Source organism: Triturus cristatus, chromosome 2_2 (genome assembly GCF_964204655.1).
Source record: "Triturus cristatus chromosome 2_2, aTriCri1.1, whole genome shotgun sequence".
In the NCBI taxonomy this organism is placed as follows: domain Eukaryota; kingdom Metazoa; phylum Chordata; class Amphibia; order Caudata; family Salamandridae; genus Triturus; species Triturus cristatus.
In genome coordinates this window covers 757,596,546-757,619,832 of record NC_140582.1, presented here as the reverse complement: position 1 = coordinate 757,619,832, position 23,287 = coordinate 757,596,546, and the positions used below count along the sequence as shown (strand labels likewise).

General features: G+C 47.8%; 1 protein-coding gene across 8 annotated transcripts in view; it reads left to right on the top strand.

The window, feature by feature from the left end:
* The window catches only part of ZDHHC2 (zDHHC palmitoyltransferase 2), a 555,886-nt gene that overhangs the window by 254,133 nt on the left and 278,466 nt on the right, over nucleotides 1–23,287 (top strand). For all 8 annotated transcript variants that reach the window (XR_014978173.1, XM_085642023.1, XM_085642022.1 and 5 more), the window contains exon 7: nucleotides 23,055–23,175. Coding sequence is in view for 7 of the 8 variants with exons in the window: in XM_085642023.1 (XP_085498149.1) it covers nucleotides 23,055–23,175 (121 nt within the window). In the remaining variant the exon portion in view is untranslated. The remainder of the gene's footprint in view (nucleotides 1–23,054; nucleotides 23,176–23,287) is intronic.

Sequence of the window (23,287 nt, the reverse complement as noted above, 5' to 3'; positions counted from 1 at the left end):
TACGAGCTTGCTCAAGTGATTTACGATTCTGCAAGGTTGGGGTTAGTGTGTACAGGCGAGAGTAAGATTGAATGTCACGTTCTAGTTCTGTTTACAGTGCAGCATTCTGTTTATTAACAAGTGCTGCATCACGCATTAACTGACCCGTGATAGTGGCTTTAGCTGCAGCACAAATAGTCCTGTCGGAGGTAACAGAACCCTGGTTAGTGGAAACATAGTCTTGGAGATGTGATTGTAATTGAGATTTACCCTTAGGAGTTCTGTGTCATTGGATGTTCATACACCAGACTTTACACCCTGGCCTAAAGAGTCCTAGTTCTAGTGATAAGAGGGTAGGGGAATGGTCAGATAAAGCTATTTCCAAGATGCAGGATTTAATGATCAATTGAACCACTTTCTGTGATGTCAGAAAATAGTCCAAGCGAGAGAATGTGCCATGGGTGGGAGAGAAGATGGTGTATTTCGTGTCTGTTGGAAGGCTAAGACCGCTGCGCCTCTCACCAGGCTGGGTCACCCCCTCGCTCCTCCTGCCGCCTCCTGCTCCTGCCTGCCAGCCTTGCCGCAGATTCGCCCGCTCGCCAGTTTCTCGCCGCAGCTCGCCACAGGCCCCGCCCACCACCGTCCCATTGGCCGAGCCGCTCCCGCCGCCCAGCTGACCCGCCCTCTCGTCCCCCTTCTTAAGGGGACAGCAAGGAGTGCTCGGGAGTGACCGCTGCGCCTCTCACCAGGCCAGGTCACCCCCTCGCTCCTCCTGCCGCCTCCTGCTCCTGCATGCCAGCATTGCCGCAGAGCCGCCCGCTCGCCAGTTTCCCGCCGCAGCTCGCCACAGGCCCCGCCCACCACCAGCCCATTGGCCGAGCCGCTCCCGCCGCCCAGCTGACCCGCCCTCTCGTCCCCCTTCTTATGACGCCCCCAGAGCGACCGCACAGCGGACGCGTGCAGCGGGAGCGCCGACTGAGCGCCGACTGAGCGCCGAAGGTGCGCCAAAGGTAAGCCCGTCTGCGCCCGTCCGCGCCTGGCCTGCGCCCAGCGCCAGGACCCCTGGCCCCCGCAGACCCCAGCCCACCCGCCGGACGTACGACGCCGCCACCCTCAACGCACTCAACGCCGGCCGAATCCCAGGATGCTACCGAGCCACCCCGAGACGCACCCACGGACCCTTCTGCTGCAACGCCTGCAAGTTCACCTGCATCCGGACCAGCACTACTCCAGCACCAACCAAGACGAGCAACAGCAGCAGCCACCTGAAATGCATCCTGCTCAACACCCGCTCCGTCCACAGACACGCCATCGAGCTCTGGAACCTGCTCGACACAACCTCACCAGACGTCGCCTTCCTCACGGAAACCTGGATGAACGCCTCTTCAGCGCCCGACATCGCCATCGCCATCCCAGACGGCTACAAGATCATCCGAAGGGACCGCATCAACCAGACCGGAGGAGGCATCGCCATCATCCACAGGAACACCATCCGCATCACGACCAACACCAACGACACCCTCGCACCCGCCGAGCACCTGCACTTCCAGGTCCACATCAACTCCAAGACCACCCTCAGAGGCACCCTCATCTACAGACCCCCGGGACCACGCACACAATTCAGCGAAGACATCGCCGACTTCATCAGCCCGCACGCCCTCCTCTCCGCTGACTACATCCTCCTCGGGGACCTCAACTTCCACCTGGAGAACAACAACGACCGCAACACCACCACCCTGCTGGACAACCTCACAAACCTGGGACTCAAGCAGCTGGTCACCACCCCCACCCACTACGCCGGACACACACTCGACCCCGTCTTCTCATCCAGCAAGGACATCGCCTTCAGCCACGCCACCGGACTCCACTGGACGGACCACAGCTGCGTCCACTTCAGCTTCAGAAGGACCACGATCCACCACCACCAGCAACAGGTTGCACGCAGAAGCTGGAACAAGATCACAGCCGACCAGCTCGCGACCTCCCTGAGCATGAACCCTCCCACCAGCGCAACGAACCCAAGCCAGGCGGCCACCAACCTCGCGAAGTGGATCAGCAACTGCGCAGACGACCTCGCCTCTCTGAAGACCCCGCCTAGCAGACCCGGCAGCAAGAAAGCCCCATGGTTCACCGACAAACTCACGAGCTCCAAGAAGAACTGCCGAGCCCTCGAGAGAACATGGCGCAGAGACCCAACACCGGACAACATGACTGTCCTCAAGCTCGCCACCCGAAAACACCACCAACTCATCCACGCCATCAAGAAAACCGCATTCAAGGAACGACTGGACAACAACGCACACAACAGCAAGGAACTCTTCAACATCGTTAAAGAGCTCTCCAACCCCAACGCCGGAAACAATGACATCACCCCTTCGCAAGACCTCTGCAACTCCCTCGCCTCCTACTTCCACAACAAGATCGCCGACATACACAAGAGCTTCAGCACTCAACCGACGCACGCCACGACCGAACCACCGCCCCCCACCACCACCCTCCGCGCCTGGACCCCGATCAGCACCGAAGACACCGTCCGCACGATGAACTCCATCCACTCCGGATCTCCTACCGACCCCTGCCCTCACCACGTCTTCAACAAGGCCGACGCTGTCATCGCACCCCACCTGCGGGACATCATCAACACCTCCGACACCGCTACCTTCCCGGAGAGCTGGAAGCACGCCGAACTCAGCGCTCTACTAAAGAAGCCATCAGCCGACCCCACCGACCTCAAGAACTACCGCCCCATCTCGCTGCTCCCGTTTCCTGCAAAAGTCATCGAGAAGACCGTCAACAAGCAGCTGGCCGCCTTTCTCGAGACGAACGGTTCCCTCGACCTCTCGCAGTCTGGTTTCCGGGCCAACCACAGCACCGAGACCGCCCTGATCGCAGCCACCGATGACATCCGAGCACTGCTTGACAACGGAGAAACAGCAGCCCTCATCCTCCTAGACCTCTCCGCGGCCTTCGACACTGTCTGCCACCGTACACTAGTGCAGAGTCTCAGCAACGTCGGAATCCAGGAGAAGGCACTGGAGTGGATCATCTCCTTCCTCGCCGGAAGGACACAGAGAGTCCGCCTCCCCCCGTTCAGATCTGAAGCCACCGAAGTCATCTGCGGCGTTCCTCAAGGCTCCTCGCTCAGTCCAACCCTCTTCAACTTCTACATGAGCCCCCTCGCAGACATCGCACGCCAGCACAACCTCAACATCATCTCCTATGCCGACGACACCCAGCTGATTCTCTCCCTCACCAACGACCCCGCCACCGCCAGAGCCAACCTTCACGAAGGGATGAAAGAAGTAGCCGAATGGATGAAGAAAAGCCGCCTGAAACTGAACTCGGACAAGACGGAAGTCCTCATCCTGGGATCCTCACCCTCCGCCTGGGACGACTCCTGGTGGCACCCCGCCCTAGGCAGCGCACCCAAACCAACAGACCACGCACGCAACCTGGGCTTCATCCTGGACTCCTCCCTCTCCATGACCAGACAAGTCAACGCCGTCTCCTCGTCGTGCTTCAACATCTTGCGCATGCTACGTAAGATCTTCCGGTGGATCCCCACCGAGACCAGGAAGACGGTCACCCAGGCCCTCGTCACCAGCCGTCTGGACTACGGCAACTCCCTCTACGCCGGAACCACCTCCAAACTCCAGAAGAGACTCCAGCGAATCCAGAACGCCTCAGCACGACTCATCCTGGACATCCCCCGTCGCAGCCACATCTCCGGACACCTGAGAGACCTGCACTGGCTCCCGGTCAACAAGAGAATCACCTTCCGACTCCTCACCCATGCACACAAAGCCCTACACAACCAAGGTCCAGGATACCTCAACACCCGCCTCAACTTCTACGCTCCCAAACACCAGCTTCGATCGACCGGCTACGCCCTCGCCGCCGTCCCCCGCATCCGAAGAGCCACCACAGGGGGACGGTCCTTCTCCTACCTCGCCGCCAAGACATGGAAATCCCTCCCGACCCACCTCCGCCTGACCCAGGACCACCTCGCCTTCAGGAAGCAACTCAAGACCTGGCTGTTCGAGCAGTAGCGGACCCCCCTCCCCCAGCGCCTTGAGACCCTCTGGGTGAGTAGTGCGCTATATAAATGCTTTGATTGATTGAATGGTCAACTAGTCCGTTATCCGATATTACGTCATCCAATAGAGCTCTATCTGCAGCATTTCCCTTGTCAAATGGACCAGTTTTGTCTAGAATTCGGTCTCGCGCCAGATTTCAATCCCCGCCAATGAGGTACTGTGAGGCCTCTATCTCTGTTAATAGACGGTTCAACTAGAGGAAGCGTAAACTGATCCCACACAAATGTAAGCATCTCCAATACGTAATTTAGCAAACGCATAACGTCCCTCAGAATCCGACCATGTTTTGGAGACCGTGACTGGGAGTGATTTGCGAATAAGAATTGCAACTCCATATTTGCGAATAGGGCCAGCGTCTGTGGATTCACCCTTTCGAATACTACTGTGAATGACCCTCCCCACCCAATTTCTGCATAGTTTATCAGATTCTAGCGTATCTAGATGGGTTTCTTGTAGTAAGGCCACATCTACGTGTTTGGATTGGAGATAAGAAAGCACTTTTTTCCTTTTAATGTAGTGGGTGAGACCATGGACATTCCATGTAACTGTACATAGAGGATGAGTGCTCGTCATGCCAAAAAAAAATTCAATAGGAAAAAATAATAATACAGTACACAATGTCCTTGTCGAGAAGAGGAGATTAGAAAGAATATAAGGAGGAAGGGAGAGATGGAAAAGAAGTACCCTGGCTCACCACAAAGACATCAATGTGTGGGTATGTAGGTATAATCAAGAATAGGGAAAAACAAACTAGTTAAATAGTATAGTGTAAACGATGTATACGTTTTTGTGTTTTGAAGGAATAAAGAAGAAGAAGAAGGAGAGAAAGGGTGAGGATATAGAATGAAGTTAAAATGAAAGGAGAGAGTATGTATGGAACAAAACTAGGGGGTCCTAAATCAAGAACGACTAATGAAAATACAAGGGAAAAAGTGTTAAATATGCTGTGCAAAGAAAGAACAGCACCAGGGAAAGGAACTGCTTACAGCGGGTCTCAAATTTCGGGCTACTCGTGCCCAAGGAGCCCCATCTGGTGGCAGAGTAAATGATAAAGAATGCAACTACGCAAAAATAAAAATAATAACAGTTTTCGAACAGTAGAATAGAATTTGAGATTATGGTTAAAGGAGTAGAGAAATACAACAATAAAGGAGTAAAGGATTATAGAAATAGAGGAGTGTAGAAGAGAAATTGATATATTGAGGTTATTGTGTAAGAGGGGATGAGGGAATAGAAAGAGAGAAGGAAAGGTAGAAAATAAATAAGACGAAAGAACAGTATAATATGAAATTGTCCAATATATAGTACAGTCAAGGAAGCTAATATTAACATTGTAATAATAGTAATTAAATATAAGATAATAGCATATATAATTATTGTCACATTTAAATATGATCTCATTATAAAAATAACATCATGTAAAAAGACAATAATATTATAATTAAATAATTAAATATTAAGGCAATTAAATAATAAATAACATATATAAATAATATATCAGTAATATCATATATATTATTTATAGTATTTAAGTAGAGGAGGAAGGGAGGAAGGGGAAGATGTGTAGGAAGAGTTGATAAAGGAGGAGCAAAGCAATACCAATAATTTGTAATGAATTCATGTCCAATTCATAACAAAGGGCGATCAATCATCTATTTAGTCAATAAATCTAATGTCTATATTAGAAAGTTTTAACAATATCTAATAAGAGGGAAAATATTAGCGAACAGGTTATTAATATATCACATGCAAGTTATAATAAGACAGACTTTACACAAAAGAGGGAGAAGAATAAATAACGTTAAATATATCCTAATTTTGCTATTAGAAAAATATATTATGACTACACTTCACTATAGTTAAATATCAAAACAATTGTCTATTACATATTAAAAGCAATTAAATGTTTTGTTAAATATTGTTATATATGTAGGATAATTAAGAAGGAGAAGAGAAAGGTGTATGAAAAATGTGTAACTAAAGAATATAATGGTACTTGTAGTGTATGTGAAACTTAAAATACGTTTATAACACACAAGCAAAAATGTATATATATATAATAAAATATAATGGAATATATTAGATAAGAGGAAGAATAGGATAAAATCAGACAATAATAATTAGGTAGTATCATTGATACACGGTTAAAAGAAAAGTAGAGGGAAGAATAAGGATGAACCAATCAAATCATTATAAATAATATCTAACAAATACATATGACAAATAAAGAGATGTTCAAGTACTCATCCGATCATCTTTTTCAGCAATCTTCAATGGGACAGGTTCCCAACTGTTGTTTAATCTGATCATCCTCGACAATGATCATCAACTAGATGAACACCCACCTGGTGATTAATGTAGAAAGACAATTAATCAGTCATACTTCAAGATACTCCTTCAAATGAAGAGGATTTTAGCGGAGCACGTGATTTATCCTGGTCTCTTTCCTGTGTACGGGTAGCTACTGCCTGAAGGGCCTGTTCTCGATCTCCTAAGGAACATATGGGTCGATCTAGATCTCGACCTCTACTCTGGGAATGGCTTGAATCACGTTGAGTTTCCCCAAAAGAGATCATGGATTTCAATGGTAGAATTTGAGATTGGACTTGTGACAAGGAATCTGCATATTCCATGTTTTGGGGGGTAAGATTATCCAGAAAATGTCGAAGTTCCTCTGGATCAAAGAAGTCTTTGTAAATCCCATCCTTGGTGATTCGTAAACGTACAGGCTCGAAAAGACCATACATGGCATCAAGGTGACGAAGACGAGGTCAAAGAGAGAGAAAAGCCTTGTGACGCTAATTAGTTTCTTTTGAGAAATCTGCGGCCATTTTGATTTCATGACCCTGGAATAGGAATGAACCTTGAGTACGAGCCGCTGTGATCAGTTGACGGGCTTGTTCATGACACAAGAAGCAGGCAATGAACGTGCACGGTCGTATATTTGTGCCCGTATTAATCGGTCCAAGACAAAGGGCTCTCTGTATCTCCAACGGTGGTTCAAAAGTGAGGCCTGTAAGTCTTGGTAGGGTATCTCTAGAAAGGATTTAGCATCTAACCCTTCTCAGGAAAGCCAAAAAAGCGAACATTATCACGACGGTTCCTGTCTTCCAAGTCAACTATTTTACTCCTTAGAAAAAGAAGTTCCTGATTATGGTCTTGTATAGCATCAAGTCGATTATCCACTATTTTTATTTGTGCAGATAAACCATCCATCCGATTTTGGAATCCAGCAATATCCGTACGAAAAGACTTGGTTTCAGTCGTAAGGGTAGATATTGAAGATTCCATACCCTCTAGTCGTCGGCTTACAAAAGAAATTTCTTGGAGAATACGTTCCATAGTGGAGTCTGAAGATGATGATGCCATAGGAGTAGGATGGTTTAATGTCAAAGTAGTATTATTCCTTACATCCAATGTAGAACGACCTTGGCTAAGAGCTTCTGAGAAAAGGGACTGTTTTACAGGTTTCCCATGTATCTTACCAGAAGGCATCTTCAACTTCGTAGCAGCAGTCCTTTGATATACAATTGTGAGGGCCGTTTTTCTTTTCAAATATACTTCACATGTAGTAAAGTAGTAGACCTTATATCATGAAGGATTATTGGAGAATAGTAGGTAGTAATTTATTTTATGGTTTTAAAAGTAAATTCAAGTCTATACTTTGTATCAACTTTATCGTAGAGATTTCTTCTGAGATCCTCTCATTTATCTGATATGCTTGTCACATAGGGTCAATCCAAACCTGAAAGCGGTAGTTGAGCAGGAGGCACACAATTGAGAAAATATTATGTTAACTACTGGTGTATGAATTAGGCTGTCCCAATTAACAACGCAGCTGAATTCATTTTGATCCTATTTGGTAACAAGTTATATATGTCGAGGGTGATTAATAGTTATTAATCTTGATAACTGTCCTGGACCAGAATCAGCGTGGTGTAAAGAGTCAGGTATTTCTCTTTCAATGTTCACTTTTAAGAAAGTAAAGTCACTACTGCATATGATTTGTCTTGTTACAACAGAGTTAAGTAAAATAGCAATATAAGTCCATACTTATTTTGTATCTGAGGCATGTTTTGTAGTTGTATTATATTAATAGTTGTTCAACAGTATAATAGCAGAGTGGGACCAGCACTTTTTTTGTCAGTTTAAAATTCAGCACACTATTACACTGGTAAAATAGCAACAGTAGCAAAGGTCAGGCAGAAGTATGCTCCGGTGTAGTCAGAATTGACTGGAATTAAAATGAAAACAGACCTGTCTGAAATGAAGAGTGGAAGACACCATGATGCAGCATCTCGCTGTTGCATAAGTAAAGAATTCGCCTCAGAGTTTCCAGAAATACCCATGTTAGTCTGAGCCACTCAGATTTATGAGGCAGGTCAAGAGTGCTGTTCCCGTGCTTCACGGGGCTGCTCTCCTCTTTCCAGACAAGCTCCCACAACACATTACAGGGATAATTTTTCTTAGCAGGAAATGTTACATGTCAAATTCCGGGCTTTCCAAGAAGTGACCAGCTGGTTTTCTACAGCCACAGAGCCCGTAAAAAAGCATTCGCCGCCGTCTGGGGCTCCCCAAACCACGGAGCTCCGGGCTCAAGCGGCCATCTTGTCGCATGGCCAGACTACGCCCCCAGCAGGGTAGTTTGGACTTTTTGGCAGGTACCAGGGACATCTTAAGGATCTTGGGGGCCCTGGGCCAAACGAATTTTGGGGGCCCCTGTTCAGAACAACTTTTAATTTAAGATCCAATTTCAGATTTTTCATGATCTCTTTAGCCAGGTCACTGACAGCGCAGAAGCACACTCGTCCAAGTTTTCGAATGTGTTTACATCTAATATTTAGGGATAGTGACTTGTGTTTTCAATATTTAACACACCAGCAGCTCACTAATATAACTGCTAATAATCTCTGTGACGCCCTCCCAATTCGAATATGTGAGGTCCTGTTTTCAGCTAAAATAACATTTTTATGGATGTTGCACAAAAGGTAAACACAGCATTTCTCTTCAAAATGCCCCTTTTACACTCTCTCACATCACCCACATTAAAAATAAGTTAAAGTAAAACAGTATTTGAAAGAATTTGTTTAAAAATTACCCATGGTCACCAGGGTAATGCTCTCTGCAGAACATAGCTGGCTCCATAAGGGGCCCCCCTGAAAGTCTGGGGCCTGGGGCCAGAGCCCACTTTGCCCATGCCTTAAAACGTCTCTGGCAGGTACATAATCATTTTTCCTTAAACTGTAGACAGAAGAATAGCTCGATTTTTTAGTAGTTGCAGTTTGTTTCTCTGTTTTATTTTGAAAGACCAAGTATGCAGCCATGCAATGCTCCAGTCTAGATAGCACCACTGTTTTCACCAGTAGCTGGAGGTTAGCAGGTTAGCAATAGTCATCATAGCAGCAGCTTTCACAAAGCATGCAAAGATCCACTGGTCCTTAAGCTAGTGGACCTTTTCTATAATATCCAGCTTGGCAATTTTTGTGCCTTGAATAAGGTGGAAAATTGAGTGAATTTCCGCCAGAGAGCTGGCTTGTTCTATGTAGTGTTGCAATTTATAGACTACTTCAAGAATCTTGGCCTATAGTTGACAGGACCTAAAGGCATAAAGCGTAGTCTTTTTCTAACAGTGGGAGTACTACTACTTGTTTAAGAGATTTTGGTTATATCCCTCTTTATTGGCATGCGCTGATAAATAATGCACATAATGTATTCAGCAGAGCTTGAATGCACTTTGTCTCTAATAGAGCAAGGGATGCCTCAACGACGTATCCACCGTATGCTGCAATGAATGCAAAGCATATGTCATCTTTTAACTACAGCGATGTGGAGACCAATGTAAGGACCTAGACTAGTTATCATGGTCAGTCTTGATTTTAGCTTGCATATTTATGGTTTTTCATGGAAAAGAGAGTTAGTGAGGCTATTCACCTAAAATGGGGCTCATTGTTAGCCAGTGTTATATCTGGGAAGATGTTGATTAATTAACTGACGGAGATTTTGGCAGATGAAATTCATGGATTGTAATAATCTGCCTTTCCTTTCAAAAAGCTTTACTGTAATGAGTGTAATGTGGCTTTGGCAATTGCTTTTGGCGGGACTGTACAGCATTGGGACACACACTGGGCAGCATCTTTACTCAGATGACCAGTGCCTAAAAGTCATCTGTTTCAGACAGGCGCCTTAGAAATGTACTCACAATTTTGGTCAATGCAAAGGCAATAAAAAAATAATACAAGCATTTAGAAACATCTTTGGTGTGGTTTCCCCTGACTTTTTGCCTCTACCCCCTGTATTTTTGACGCTATGCTGGATTTCGTTTTTGCTGGTTTAGATGTTTTGGGCACTTTGCCACTGCTGATCAGTGTCAAAGTACAAGTGCTCCCTAGGTAAATTGTTATTGTAATTGGTTATCCATCATTGGCATATTTGTTTCACCTGCCAGCCCCTAGTACAGTGCACTGAGTGTGCCAGGGCTGGTGATTCAAATTCTACTAGTGGGCCTGCAGCACTGATTGTGCCAACAACAGGAGTAGCCTTAAAATGGTGTCACAGGCCTGCCACTGCAGTGTCTGGGTGCAGTTGCTAACTGCCATGCTGACCTGACCATTGTCCACACTGGCCAGGCCTAACCCTTCCCTTTCTGTACACATTGGACACCCCTATGGAAGGCCGTAGGTACCCCCCTGGGCAGGGTGCAGTGTATGTGAAAGGTAGAGCATGTATTGGTGTAGGTGACATGCTCTGGTAGTGAATTACAGCCATTTTAGTTTTTCACTATTGAAAGGCTATCTTGCCCATAGGCTATAATGGGGAATGCTGAGTATAATTTTTACCTGCATATCTTCCCATAGGAGCAAGATAGAAAGCTAAAGTCTTGTATCCCTGAATTCAGAATTTAATAACACATCTTTTAGGAAGGATGGTTTTTAAATCCTGTGCGTGAAAACAGCACTTTTAGAAGGTGTCTGTTTTCCTTTTCTGCCCTTTCTGTGTGCCTTGGCCTGTTTGTAAATTGACTGTCTGGTTTGTGAGTGACAGGGACAGGGGTGGCTCCCAGAGGCTCGATGAGTCAGCCCAGAGCTGAATAGGGAAATTCCCCTGTAGATGGGTGGGAGGAGTAGCACCTGGGCCTGAATAGGGCTGTGAATGCCTTCCACAATGCTGGCTCCACCCCCTGCTGGGCAGCTGACGACCCTGCCCCTCTCTCTCAAAGGAAAGAAGAAACCAAGTAAACAGAGTGCTCCAGGACTGGCCAGAACTGGTTCTGATTAGGCCAAGGCCCCTCTGCCTGCAGAGGACAAACTATTTTGGGGTATAAGTATTGGGACCCAGACTACAGAAAATTAGATCATCCTGGAATCAAGAAGGAACCTCTGCCAAGGAGAAAGCTGGAGGACTGAAGAGGAAGGACTGTCCTGCTGTGTGTTTGTGGGCTGACCTGCAGTTGCTTTACTGCCAAGGAGAGGGGAAGGACTTTATTGTTGCTGTGTCCCCTTGCTTGAAGAGATCTCCAAGGTCCTGTGAAGAGCTGGCCTCCTTTTAAGAAGTCCCAGGAACAAAAGGACTTCACCCCCAGCTTCCCCCTGAACTCTGCTGAGTGAGTTCTGCCCTTCCTAGAGTGCTTGAGCCAATTGTGGGGCCTCTGGAAGTTGTGCCTGCTGTTGGGAAGCTGACCAAGAAGAAAGAAGCAAAGGTTCTACACTTTTTCACGCACAGCCCCTTAGCGAGAAAATTTCTGTCGCACCGCTTGTTAGCGGGCCGAATTTTGTTGCTGCGAACATCGTCAGGCATACTAAACTCGAATTTCTACCATGTTCCCTAGGTCAGTTAGGATTATAGGATGTTATAATCAAACTGCCCATTCTGGCCTATGGGGAACAGGTAGCCTTGCAATAGTGAAAAACGAAGTAGGCTGTAATTCACTTACAGGACATGCCACACACCCCAGGGCATGTCTTACCTTTCACATACAATGCACCGTGCCCACAGGGGTACCTTGGGCCTACCCTAGGGGTGAGTAACATGTAGAAAAGGGAAGGTTTAGGGACCGGCAAGTGTGTGAACTTGCCAAGTCGACATGGCAGCCCTAGGCTGCACACAGGCTCTGCAATGGCAGGCCAGAGTTACACTTTACGGGCTGTTTGCGTGGGTGGCAAAATCCAGTGCTGCAGCCCACCAACAGCATTTGATTTATGGGCCCTGGCACTCACAGTGCACTTTACTAGGGACTGACACATAAATCAAATAGACCAATCATGGAAACACCAATCCATAATGCATTTTACCACAGGAGCACTTGCACTTTACCACTGATCAGCAGTGAGAAAAGTGCGCAGAATCATTACACCAGCAAAACAGAGTCAAAACCGGGAGGTCAGAAAGGAAAAACTCAGGGGAAACACGCCAAAAGATTCTAAGTCTAACACATGTTCCCTCCAGCTGAAAGTAGGGAAAACTACCCTACCTCCTGGGAGTTCTCTTCACTAAGGCGGAAGGACCTGGACAGACCATCTGCGTTGGCGTGTTCTGTGCCAGGGTGGTGTTCGACCATAAAGTTCATTACCTGTAGGGAGATGGACCACCTCAGCAGTTTTGGAGTCGCACCCCTCATTTGCATTAACCATCTGAGGGGCCTGTGGTCTGTCTGAACCCGGAAGTGAGTCCCAAACAGGTATGGTCTCAGCTTCTCCAGCACCCAGACCACAGTACAAGCTTCCCTCTCTATGGCACTCCACCTCTGTTCCCTGGGGAGTAGTCTCCTGCTAAGGAAGACTACAGGCTGGTCTAGGCCCTCTTCGTTCAGTTGTGAGAGCACCGCTCCCACACCATGATCAGAAGCGTCAGTCTGCAGGACGAATTCCTTGGAGAAGTAGGGTGCCTTGAGCATGGGCGCCGTGCACATGGCTGCCTTCAGGGCATCAAACGCCTTCTGGCAAGACTCAGTCCAGATCACCTTCCTGGGCTGCTTCCTGGAAGTCAGCTCTGTTAAGGGGGCAACAATGGTGCCGTAGCCCTTAACAAATCTCCTATAGTATCCGGTGAGACCTAAGAAGGCTCTCACCTCTGTCTGGGTCTTGGGGGCTCCCAAGCCAGAACGTTGTCAATCTTGGGGTGTAGGGGCGCCACCTGGCCACTTCCTACCTGATGTCCCAAGTACACCACCGAACCCTGCCCGATCTGGCTCTTACTGGCCTTGATCGTGAGGCCTGCCTCTTGCAGAGCTCTCAACACTTTACCGAGGTGCTGTAAATGTTCTTCCCAGCTGGAACTGAACACAGCAATGTCATCCAGGTAGACGGCCCTGAAATTCTCCAGTCCAGCCACCACCTAGTTGACCAACCTGTAGAAGGTGGCAGGGGCATTCTTCAACCCAAAGGGCATCACCCGGAACTGGTAATGACCTTCTGGGGTTGAGAATGCTGACCTCTCCTTTGCCCTATCGGTTAAGGCAATCTGCCAGTACCCAGACATGAAATCAAACATGCTGTGGAGCTGGGCAGCTCTCAATCGATCAATGAGCTCATCAGCTCTGGGGATGGGGTGCGCGTCAGTTCTGGTGACAGCATTGAGCCCACTGTAGTCCACACAAAACCGTAGTTCTGGAGTGGCACCGGGTGCAGCAGCCTTTCGGACCAAGACCACTGGGCTGGCCCAAGGACTGTTGGAGGGCTCATTCACCCCTAACGCCAACTTCTTAGAGACCTCCTCCTTGATGCTGGCCCTGACCCGGTCAGTCAACCTGTACATTTTATGCTTCACAGGAGGGCTGTCACCAGTGTCCTCGTCATGGGTACACCAGTGAGTAACACCTGGTGTCAGAGAGAACAGTGGGGCAAACTGTCCCAACAACTCGCGACAGTTCCCCTGCTGCTCTTGAGTCAGTGTAGGGGAGAGGATTACACCCTCCACTGACCCATTGTGCTCCTTGTTAGACATGAGGTCAGGGAGAGGCTCACTCTCCCCTTCCACCCCATCATCTGTCGCCAAGAGCATGCTCACTTCGGACCTCTCGAAGTGGGGCTTGAGGCGGTTCACGTGGAGGACCCTCAAAGGGTTCCTTGGAGTCCGCAAATCTGCCAGGTGGGTGACGTTACTTTTGCGCTCCACCACCTCATATGGTCCAGTCCACTTGTCCTGCAAGGTTCCACTGGGGCCATGACCCGCACTTTTTGCCCAGGTTGAAATTCAACCAGAGTGGCATTCTGGTCATACCACTTCTTCATTTCTTCCTGGTTTGCTTCTAGGTCCGCCTGAGCGAGTTTCCTGAAGTGGGCAGTTTAGTTTCTGAAGGCAAGCATGTAACTAAACACATCCTGGGGAGTTTTCCTGGGAGCTGCCTCCCAGCCTTCCTTTACCAAACTCAGAGGTCCTCTGACAGGGTGGCCATACAGGAGCTCAAAGGGACTGTACCCAAGAGACTTCTGAGGCACCTCCCTGTATGCAAAGAGAAGGCATGGCAAGAGGACGTCCCACTTACACCTCATGGGTTCTGTTAGACCCTTAATCATGCCTTTCAAGGGCTGATTGAATCTCTCCACCAGACCGTTTCCTTGTGGGTGGTAAGGAGTGGTGAACTTGTAGGTTACACCACACTCCTTTCACAGGGATGTCCTATACTTGGATATGAAATTGGTCCCCCTGTCAGAAACCACCTCTCTGGGGAATCCCACGCGGGAAAAGATCCCCATTAATGCCCAGCCCACCATGGGCACCGTCGTTGTCCTGAGAGGGATTGCCTCTGGGTACCGGGTGGCATGGTCAACCAAGACCAGGATGTACCTGTTGCCCATGGCTGTCTTGGATTCCAGTGGCCCCACAATATCCATCCCTAGCCTTTCAAAGGGTGTTCCAATGACAGGAAAAGGTTGGAGAGGAGCTTAGACCTTCCTCTCACTCTTGCCACTTGCCTAGAAAGTTTGGCAAGACCTGCAGTGTCCATCTGACTGCCTTCGCATTTGCTGCCAAAAGAAGTGGGTGACAAACCTGTCAAAGGTCTTGTCCTGCCCCAAATGTCCTGCCAAAGGCACGTCATGAGCCAGACCAAGGAGGAAGGTCCTGAAGCACTGGGGTACCACCAGCACATGGACTGACCCAGGGTCGGCAACCTAAGGCTCACTGTATAGGAGACCATTCTCCCAGTAGATCAGATGTGACCCGGACTGATCACCAGCTGCCTGGTCTGCAGCCTGCCGTCGCAGACCCTCCAGAGTAGGGCACTCTTTCTGCTCCTTGCATAATTCCTCCCTGGTGGGACCCCATTCTTGCTGCCAATGGGTCACCTCAGAGATGTCCCCCAGTTCGGCTACCTACTCCCCTGTAGGCACCGGTGCGTCCCCTTCGAAGTCTGCCTCCTCCTGGTGCATGGGAACTTCAGGGGCCGATTACCCGCGCCCCCTGCCCTTTCTCTTGGCAGGGACTTGGGCTATGGTTCCAGGCTCCAAGTCCTCTTGATTACACTTTCTGGCTGCCTTTGACCGAGTAGACACGCATGCCCACTCTGGCAACCCAAGCATCTCCAAGTGAGACCTGAGCTCAACATCCTTCCATAAGGACTGCTCCAGGTCGTTACCTAGCAGACAATCTGCAGGCATGGTAGGGCTCACAACCACCCTCAAGGGACCTGAGACCCCCCATTCAAAGGGAACCTGCGCCACCATACATTGGCACTCAGAGTTGTCCACGGCAACTACTTGGTGGAATGCCCCAGGGACTACCTGCTTCTCAGAGACCAGGTGACACCGGACTGAGGTCACACTGGCTCCAGTTTTTCTGAGAGCCTCTACCCTTTTCCCATTAATTGGTCAGGGGGCACCTGGTTTTCTGGGACCATCTCACTGTCCCCTAGTGAAACGAGGGTCATTTCTGCAGGATCCTCATCCTCCTGTGGGCACCCCTCCACCCCAAGCGCTACAATAGCCAAAACCTTGGTCTGCCCACCGGTGGGTGGCTGTGTACCCTTTGGGCACCTGGGGTCCCCCTTCAAGTGACCCACCTGGACACATGAAAAACACTTGCGGGGGCCGGTCTCAGCAGGCTTTCTTGTAGAGACCCCTTTCTTCTTATCTGCTGGGGGATGGGAACCTTTACCCTGAGTATTAGTTTGGGGCCTTTAGAGAACTCCTGTGCTTTACAATTGTACCCCCCACTTTTCTGCTGGGGACCCTGCCCACCTTTGGCTGAGTCTCCCCCAAACGCTTTCTTGTGGACCCTGGTACTCACCCAGCGGTTTGCCTCCATAGCAAGCTTCCTGGGGTCAGTCAGTTTACTATCAACTAGGTGCTGGCGCAGATCTGCAAAACATAGACTAGACAAGTGCTCCCACGCAATCAAATTGTAGAGCCCCTGAAAATCTGTCACATTACTGTCTTTCACCCAGCCATCCAGCGACCTGCAGAACATATCCACGCATTCCAACCAAGTGTTGGTCTCAGACATTTTACTGGACCTAAACTGATCTCTGTACTTTTCAGGAGTGAGTCCATACATAGTGAGGAGAGCGTCCTTCATGTCAGCATAGGTGAGGTCCAGCCCCTTGCCCAAAGCTATCAGGGTATCCCTAGCTTCTTCTGGAAAGAGAGGCCACAACCTTGCCCCCCAGTTCCTTTCAGGGACCCCATTCACATGAATAGACGACTCGTACCCTTGAAACCACCTTTGTATGTCGTCCCCCTTCTTGTACTCTGTACCTATATTCTTGGGGATGTGTACAATCCTATCTGTGTGCGCTGAAGAGTTGCTGCCACCATCTGAGCCGGATCTACTTTTTAGCTTTAGCTCCTTGAGAATTCTCTCGTGATCTAAGATCATCTTCCTTTCCTCCATGGCTATTCTTTTGTCTTCCCTTTCACTTTCTATCCTGAGTTTCTCCAACTCGAACTTCCTTGCTTCCCTGCCTGTCCTCCAGCTCCTCTGGGGACATGCTACTGCTGCCTGGTCTGGAGGGTTCCTCCCCTCCCAAAAGCATATCCACCCTAGAAATAGGCTCCTCCGCCTCTCCACTGAGATCACCAAATTGCCCACTGGCATGTCTGGCTGCTACCCAGGTCCTCAGGGACTTTTATAGCTCATCCTTCCTGGTGAGGCCTCTGACCTGGACTATCAGGTTCTTGCAAATCGCTTTCAATTCCTTTACGTTGTAGGATTCCAACCTATCCTCCTCAAAGGCAATTTCCATTGATGTAATGTATGATGCTCTAGATTCAGGCATGTTGAAGTAGCAAGTTCAAACTGGCAAGATCAAAAATAGGCCAAACAGAAAAAGAACCAGTATGTGGTACGTAATGGTCTACGATATGGTAGTAGTACCCACCAAGTGCAAACACAAGTCCTAATCCTCACCGCTGACAACCAATGTTATAAATGGGGGTCTCTAGTTGGCAAGGGCTTGCACCTTTGTCCAAATAGGGACCCTTCTTTCTAGTCAGGCTAAGGGAGTTACACTCCTAAAATAACCCCTGCTCACCCCCTTGGTAGCTTGGCACGAGCAGTCAGGCTTTTCTTAGAGACAGTGTGTAAAGCATTTGCACATAACCAACAGTAATACAGTGTAAGCACTGCAAAAGGACACCACACCAGTTTCGAAAAATATCCAATATATTCATATACTTAAGACTAGACCAAAATAATAAACATCCACCATACGGTACTTAAAAATCTTCAGTTATTAAAATAACTTTGTAAAACAGCTCCTTGATGTCGATAACTCCGTCCGTGGCTATCACGGTGTTGTGAGCAAACAAATCCAAATGGTTCTGGCTGACCGCGGCGTCGCGGGCCAGCTATGGCGTCGGGAAGACCCACAAACAGTACCTTTCAGAAATGCAGGGCGTCGATGACCTCTTGTTGATCTTCCGAACACACGGCGTCTGCGAGCATCGGTTCCGGAGGTGGGTGCAGGAGTCGTCTAGGCCCTCAAAGTCACACGCGTTGCAGATCGAACTCCTCTTTGCTGAAGTCAGGAGCGCTGGCGTCGGCAGGCGTCGGGTGCTGCGGTGCGAAGTGCAGCGGTGCGGCATGCGGTGCTCTCAGGTCACGGTGCGAGCAGCGGCTCGGTGGCAGCATCAGATGGCGTCATCGGTGAGACCAGGGTCGCGGTGTGAGATGAAGGCGGTGCTCATCACGGTGCTGGCAAGTCACGGTGCAAGCAGCGGCATCTTCGTTACTGAAGCACTATCGTCGGCTGACGAACTGGAGTCGATGGCAGCGGCGTCAGTAGGTCAAGGCTGCAGTGCGGGATGAGGGTGGTGCATCGTGTAACTTTACGAGCGGTGCCCTCGAACCACGGTGCAAGCAGTGGCATCGAGTCCGGCGTGGAGCGGCGTCGTCTGGGATACCAAGGTGTCGTCGTGAAGCGAGATGGTGCGGAGTGCAGTGCCCACAGGTCGCTGTGGGGGCAGCGGCTCGGTGGCGGTGTCAGCAGGCAGAGTCGGTGTGACCAGGGTCGCAGTGTGGCATTGCAGCGGTGCCCCCTGCGGTGCCTTCAGGACACAGAGTCAGCAGCGGCGGCGTCGTAGACGGCGTCGAGCTTGAAGTCTTTGCTGTTCCTGAGACTTCTTGAACAGGGGGCAAGTTCTACCTCAAGCCCTTGGAGAAACTCACAAAATTAGATTGCAGAATGTTCAATCCAGTCCTTTCAATGCCCAAGACAGAAGCAGCCACTGCAGGCCAACACAGCAAAGCACACAGCAAAGTGGTAGTTCCTCCTCACAGCTTCTCCAGCTGTTCTTCTTGGCAGTCTTCTTGATCCAAAAGAGTTCTGAAATCTTGGGGCGTGGGTCCCAATATTCATACAAGCAAGTCCTTTGTCCTCTGAAGGCAGAGGGTCCTGTACCTAGTTCAAACCAGTTCTGGGTGCATTCTGCCAGTGTGCACCTTCTTCCTTTGTCAGTGTGGGCTAGGGTCCTCAGACGCAGCACAGGAGGTGGAGCCAGCATTGTGGAAGGCAGGCACAGCCCTATACAGACCCAGGTGCTACTCCTCCCACCCATCTACATGCAGATAGGTCTATTCAGCCCTGTGCTGACTCACTCTGTCTCCTGGAGTCTCCCCCAGCCCCATTCACTCACAAACCAGACAGTCAATACACAAGTTAGCAGAGGCAGGCTGGATGGTTAGTTAAAAAAATACCTACTTTCTAAAAGTGGTATTTTCAAACACAGAATGCAAAAACCATCTTCACTAAAACATGTATTTTATCATTCTGAGTTCAGGTATATTAAACTCGAATTTGTACCATGTTCTCTGGGTCAGTTAGGATTATAGGATGTTATAATCAAACTGCCCGTTCTGGCCTATGGGGAACAGGTAGCCTTGCAATAGTGAAAAACGAAGTAGGTTGTAATTCACTATCAGGACATGCCACATACCCCAGGGCATGTCCTACCTTTCACATACAATGCACCCTGCCCACAGAGGTATCTTGGGCCTACCTTAGGGGTGAGTAACATGTAGAAAAGGGAAGGTTTAGGGACTGGCAAGTGTGTGCACCTGCCAAGTCGACATGGCAGCCCCAGGCTGCACACAGGCTCTGCAATGGCAGGCCAGAGTTACACTTTACGGGCTGTTTGTGTGGGTGGCACAATCCAGTGCTGCAGCCCACCAACAGCATTTGATTTATGGGCCCTGGCACTCACAATGCACTTTACTAGGGACTGACACATAAATCAAATAGGCCAATTATGGAAACACCAATCCATAACAGATTTTACCAGAGGAGCACTTGCACTTTACCACCGATCAGCAGTGAGAAAAGTGCGTAGAATCATTACACCAGCAAAAAAAGAGTCAGAACCAGGAGGTCAGAAAGCAAAAACTCTGCGGAAACACGCCAAAAGATGCCAAGTCTAACACATCCTTATTATCAATGTCCCTTGTTCTCAGTAAAAGTATCTGTTGCAAAATGAAAGGGAGAGAAATATAATTTTGCAGGAGTGCTGGAGGTAACCAAGCTGTGAATGTGATTTAGGAATGGAAGCATCTGGGAGTGAGAAATTGACAAATGGAGTGAGGTCATGGTGGGCCTCATTTTGTTCTGCAGACAAGGTTAAAATGACATTATGGGCTTTAGAAGATTATGTTATGGTCTCAAACATTAATGTATGTGTGTCTTTTTAAATGCCAACTTTAGGAAGAATGTTCTGCTTCAATCTTATAACTTTGTGATACAGAAGCTCAAAGATTCCGTTCATGGCATTAATAGTATTTCGAGTGAGAAATTGGTAGAGTTAGCACATACGGACATGGAATACTTACCAAGGGTATAGAGTTTATCAGCTTGGCACATAATCTGAGATAGTTTCGGTTTTACTCGAGGTTGATGTTCTACTCTCCCCTTGGCTGGTGGAAAGCATACAAAATCCCCTCTCTCTCATGCTGATCCTATTCTTTATATACCAGTGTTTCAGTATCCACCTGGAATAAGATAGGTAATGCTGTGCAGTCAACAGAGGTGGCATCTATGGTTAAAAGACTGTACTTTTGGTCATCCATTTTAGAGAAATCATAACCTTGTCATTTTGCTTCTCAATGAGAGAATTTCTGTTCCATGTCTGCCATTGTGAAAACCGTATTGACCTCAGCCAATTTTTAAGCTGTAAATAGAAAAGCATTGCCCATCTTTGCTGACATGTTTGCCTACTTGTTCCTTATCTATATTTCATTGTTAAAGTCTTTAACATAAAAAAAATGTAAGAGTCAGTTTTGTGTGTCATCAAATTTACTCAGGGGTAAATATACAGTTGTATTCTGGTCTGCTGTCTAGTTTACATGTGACAAGTAAGCACTGGTGGCTTCAGATTCATTTCAGGGGATATAATGGTTCGATTAGAAACTTTTACCGCTGGGAAAGAAAGGGTGACTAACATCCGTCCTATCAATGTCCCGTATACCACCCTGCGTTATTTCACCTGGCTTGCACTGTTCAGTAGATCCAACTTCTATCCAGTTACTTAAGATTCTCTGCTGCAGCACCAAAATGAGTCCTTAGACATTTGCAAACCAGATTCTGCGGGTTCACTTAGGACATTCCAGACAACCACACAACTGGTTAAAAGAATATATGACTCTCTGAACTAGGGTTGTATCCACCTGTGAATTGAATGTAGGCAATTTGAGTGGAGCATCACTAAGAGACGTGACCTCATTCTTTAGATGTTGACAGATATCTTGTACGTGCAGACATTATTTAGAGTCAGAAGGTTTTAAGCCTTCTTCATTTTAGGTGGCCATTTGTACTTCGAGCCTAAAATCTGCATTAACAAAGTGTATGCTTATGTCTTGATTCTGAGTTTGATCAACAAGAAGAAGAGCTCTGTCACATGAAAAATGTCACGAAGAATTACATTTATTTGTGTACAATACTGTGGGTTTAAGATTACTCGCCATACCTGTGTGGTGCTTAATATTGGCTACCAGTGAAAAGAAATTACCCCAAAGCATGGCACATGCATTACACTGATGAGCACAAATGGCAAAATGCCGATCTTATCGATGAGCCAAGTATAGCAAATGTTATCTTTGGCTAACAAAGTAATTTTAAGTGGCACAGCCTTTAGAGTCTGATGTTCTTCTAAACTTTTGCTTGTAATCTGCTAAAATAAACATGTTTATTTCTTGTAAAACATTCCCAAACCCAGGATTTTTTTTATTGATGCCTTATTTCTGGTGAGAAATTACACATTATGCTATTTCGAAATCAATGAACAGAACATCTTCAATCACATTACCAACTCTCAGACACGTGCCTCAACTTCCTCCAAAGTGAATGAGCAATCCATTATTCACATATCAGCTAACCAATGTCTAGGTAATATTTATAGTTAAATAACAGTAACGTTTCCTGTTCTGAGGCCATGGGGTTTACTGCCCAGTCTAGTGGTGCTACCAGCCTAGTCTTGTTTTTGTTAAGTTGTCACAGTAGTGACTGAGGGGGAAACATGTGGATATATACTGAATTTATGGAGTTATGCTTTGGACTGTTGGGTCAGAGCTACAGAAACAGCCATCATGTCAACGAGCATCATGCACTAGGCTATTTCCCCTATACCCACAGAAATCACAATAGAGTGACGAATTGCTCTATGCAGCCCAGGTCTGATGGGCTAGTGCACATGCTTACTGTTATTAGCCATGCTTATCTGTGTGGTTGTGAATAAGCTCTCAATCAGCCTGGCTTGGTGTCCTCTCAAAGGAAGGATATAGTCTGGGGCCACGGGGTGGAAACTCAGGCACCCATCAGTGGCCACGTTGCATGGATTAATTGGCACAGAACCAGGGTGTAACCCAACCTGACGCCACCCAACTGTGCACCAAGGTAAGTGCCACTTACTTTCAGAGGTGACTGGGATCTTTGTCCAACAAAGCATTGAGCAAAGAATCTCTTAATCAGCACATTCAGTACTCTCAACATACATCTGTGCATGGCATAGTCCATGGCTAATCCCACAGGGCCCACCGTCCTGTTGTTCTCAACCGTTGAAGGCCTAAGGGCGGAACTGCCCACAGGCAGATCTGATGACAAACTTCTGGGCAGCTTTGAATGCTGTGAATGCAGGACCTGTGTGGAGGTTCACAGCAGTTGATAGGCCATCTCCTGTTGATAGGCAGCCACTGCTCACCCATGAGGCACAGTCTAGGTCCCGTGGCACAGTAAGTTGCCACACCCACCTCTAAACACACCTGTTGCACTCAGACCATCTCCCTGAAAAAAATAATAACTGAGGTATGAAACACCTGAATTGATCACAGCCAATACACGCGCAGTAGCGAACATTATATGATGCATATCATGTTTTCATTCCTTACTCTGATCTAAACAACCACACTGCCCCCAAGGAGTGTGAGTCATAATGAGAACACTAGGAATGCAGCAAAACCAGAACGCATTCACGATTGCTGAAGAGATAATAACTAACACTAAAAATACATTCTTCCTATTACAATAACTCTCAAGACATGTAACTTGTGTTTTGTTGACAGGGTGAACAACTGCGTGGGATTTTCAAATTACAAGTTTTTCCTTCTCTTCTTGGCATATTCTCTGCTGTATTGCCTGTTTATTGCTGCCACGGATTTGCGATATTTTATCAAATTTTGGACGGTAGGTCTTAAATACAACACTATTTTTGGGAGAGAGTCGATCGATTACTAAATGTTGGCTTGTGTTTTGAAAATGCCTATTCGCCATGAGCCAATGCTCATGAGTCTCACAC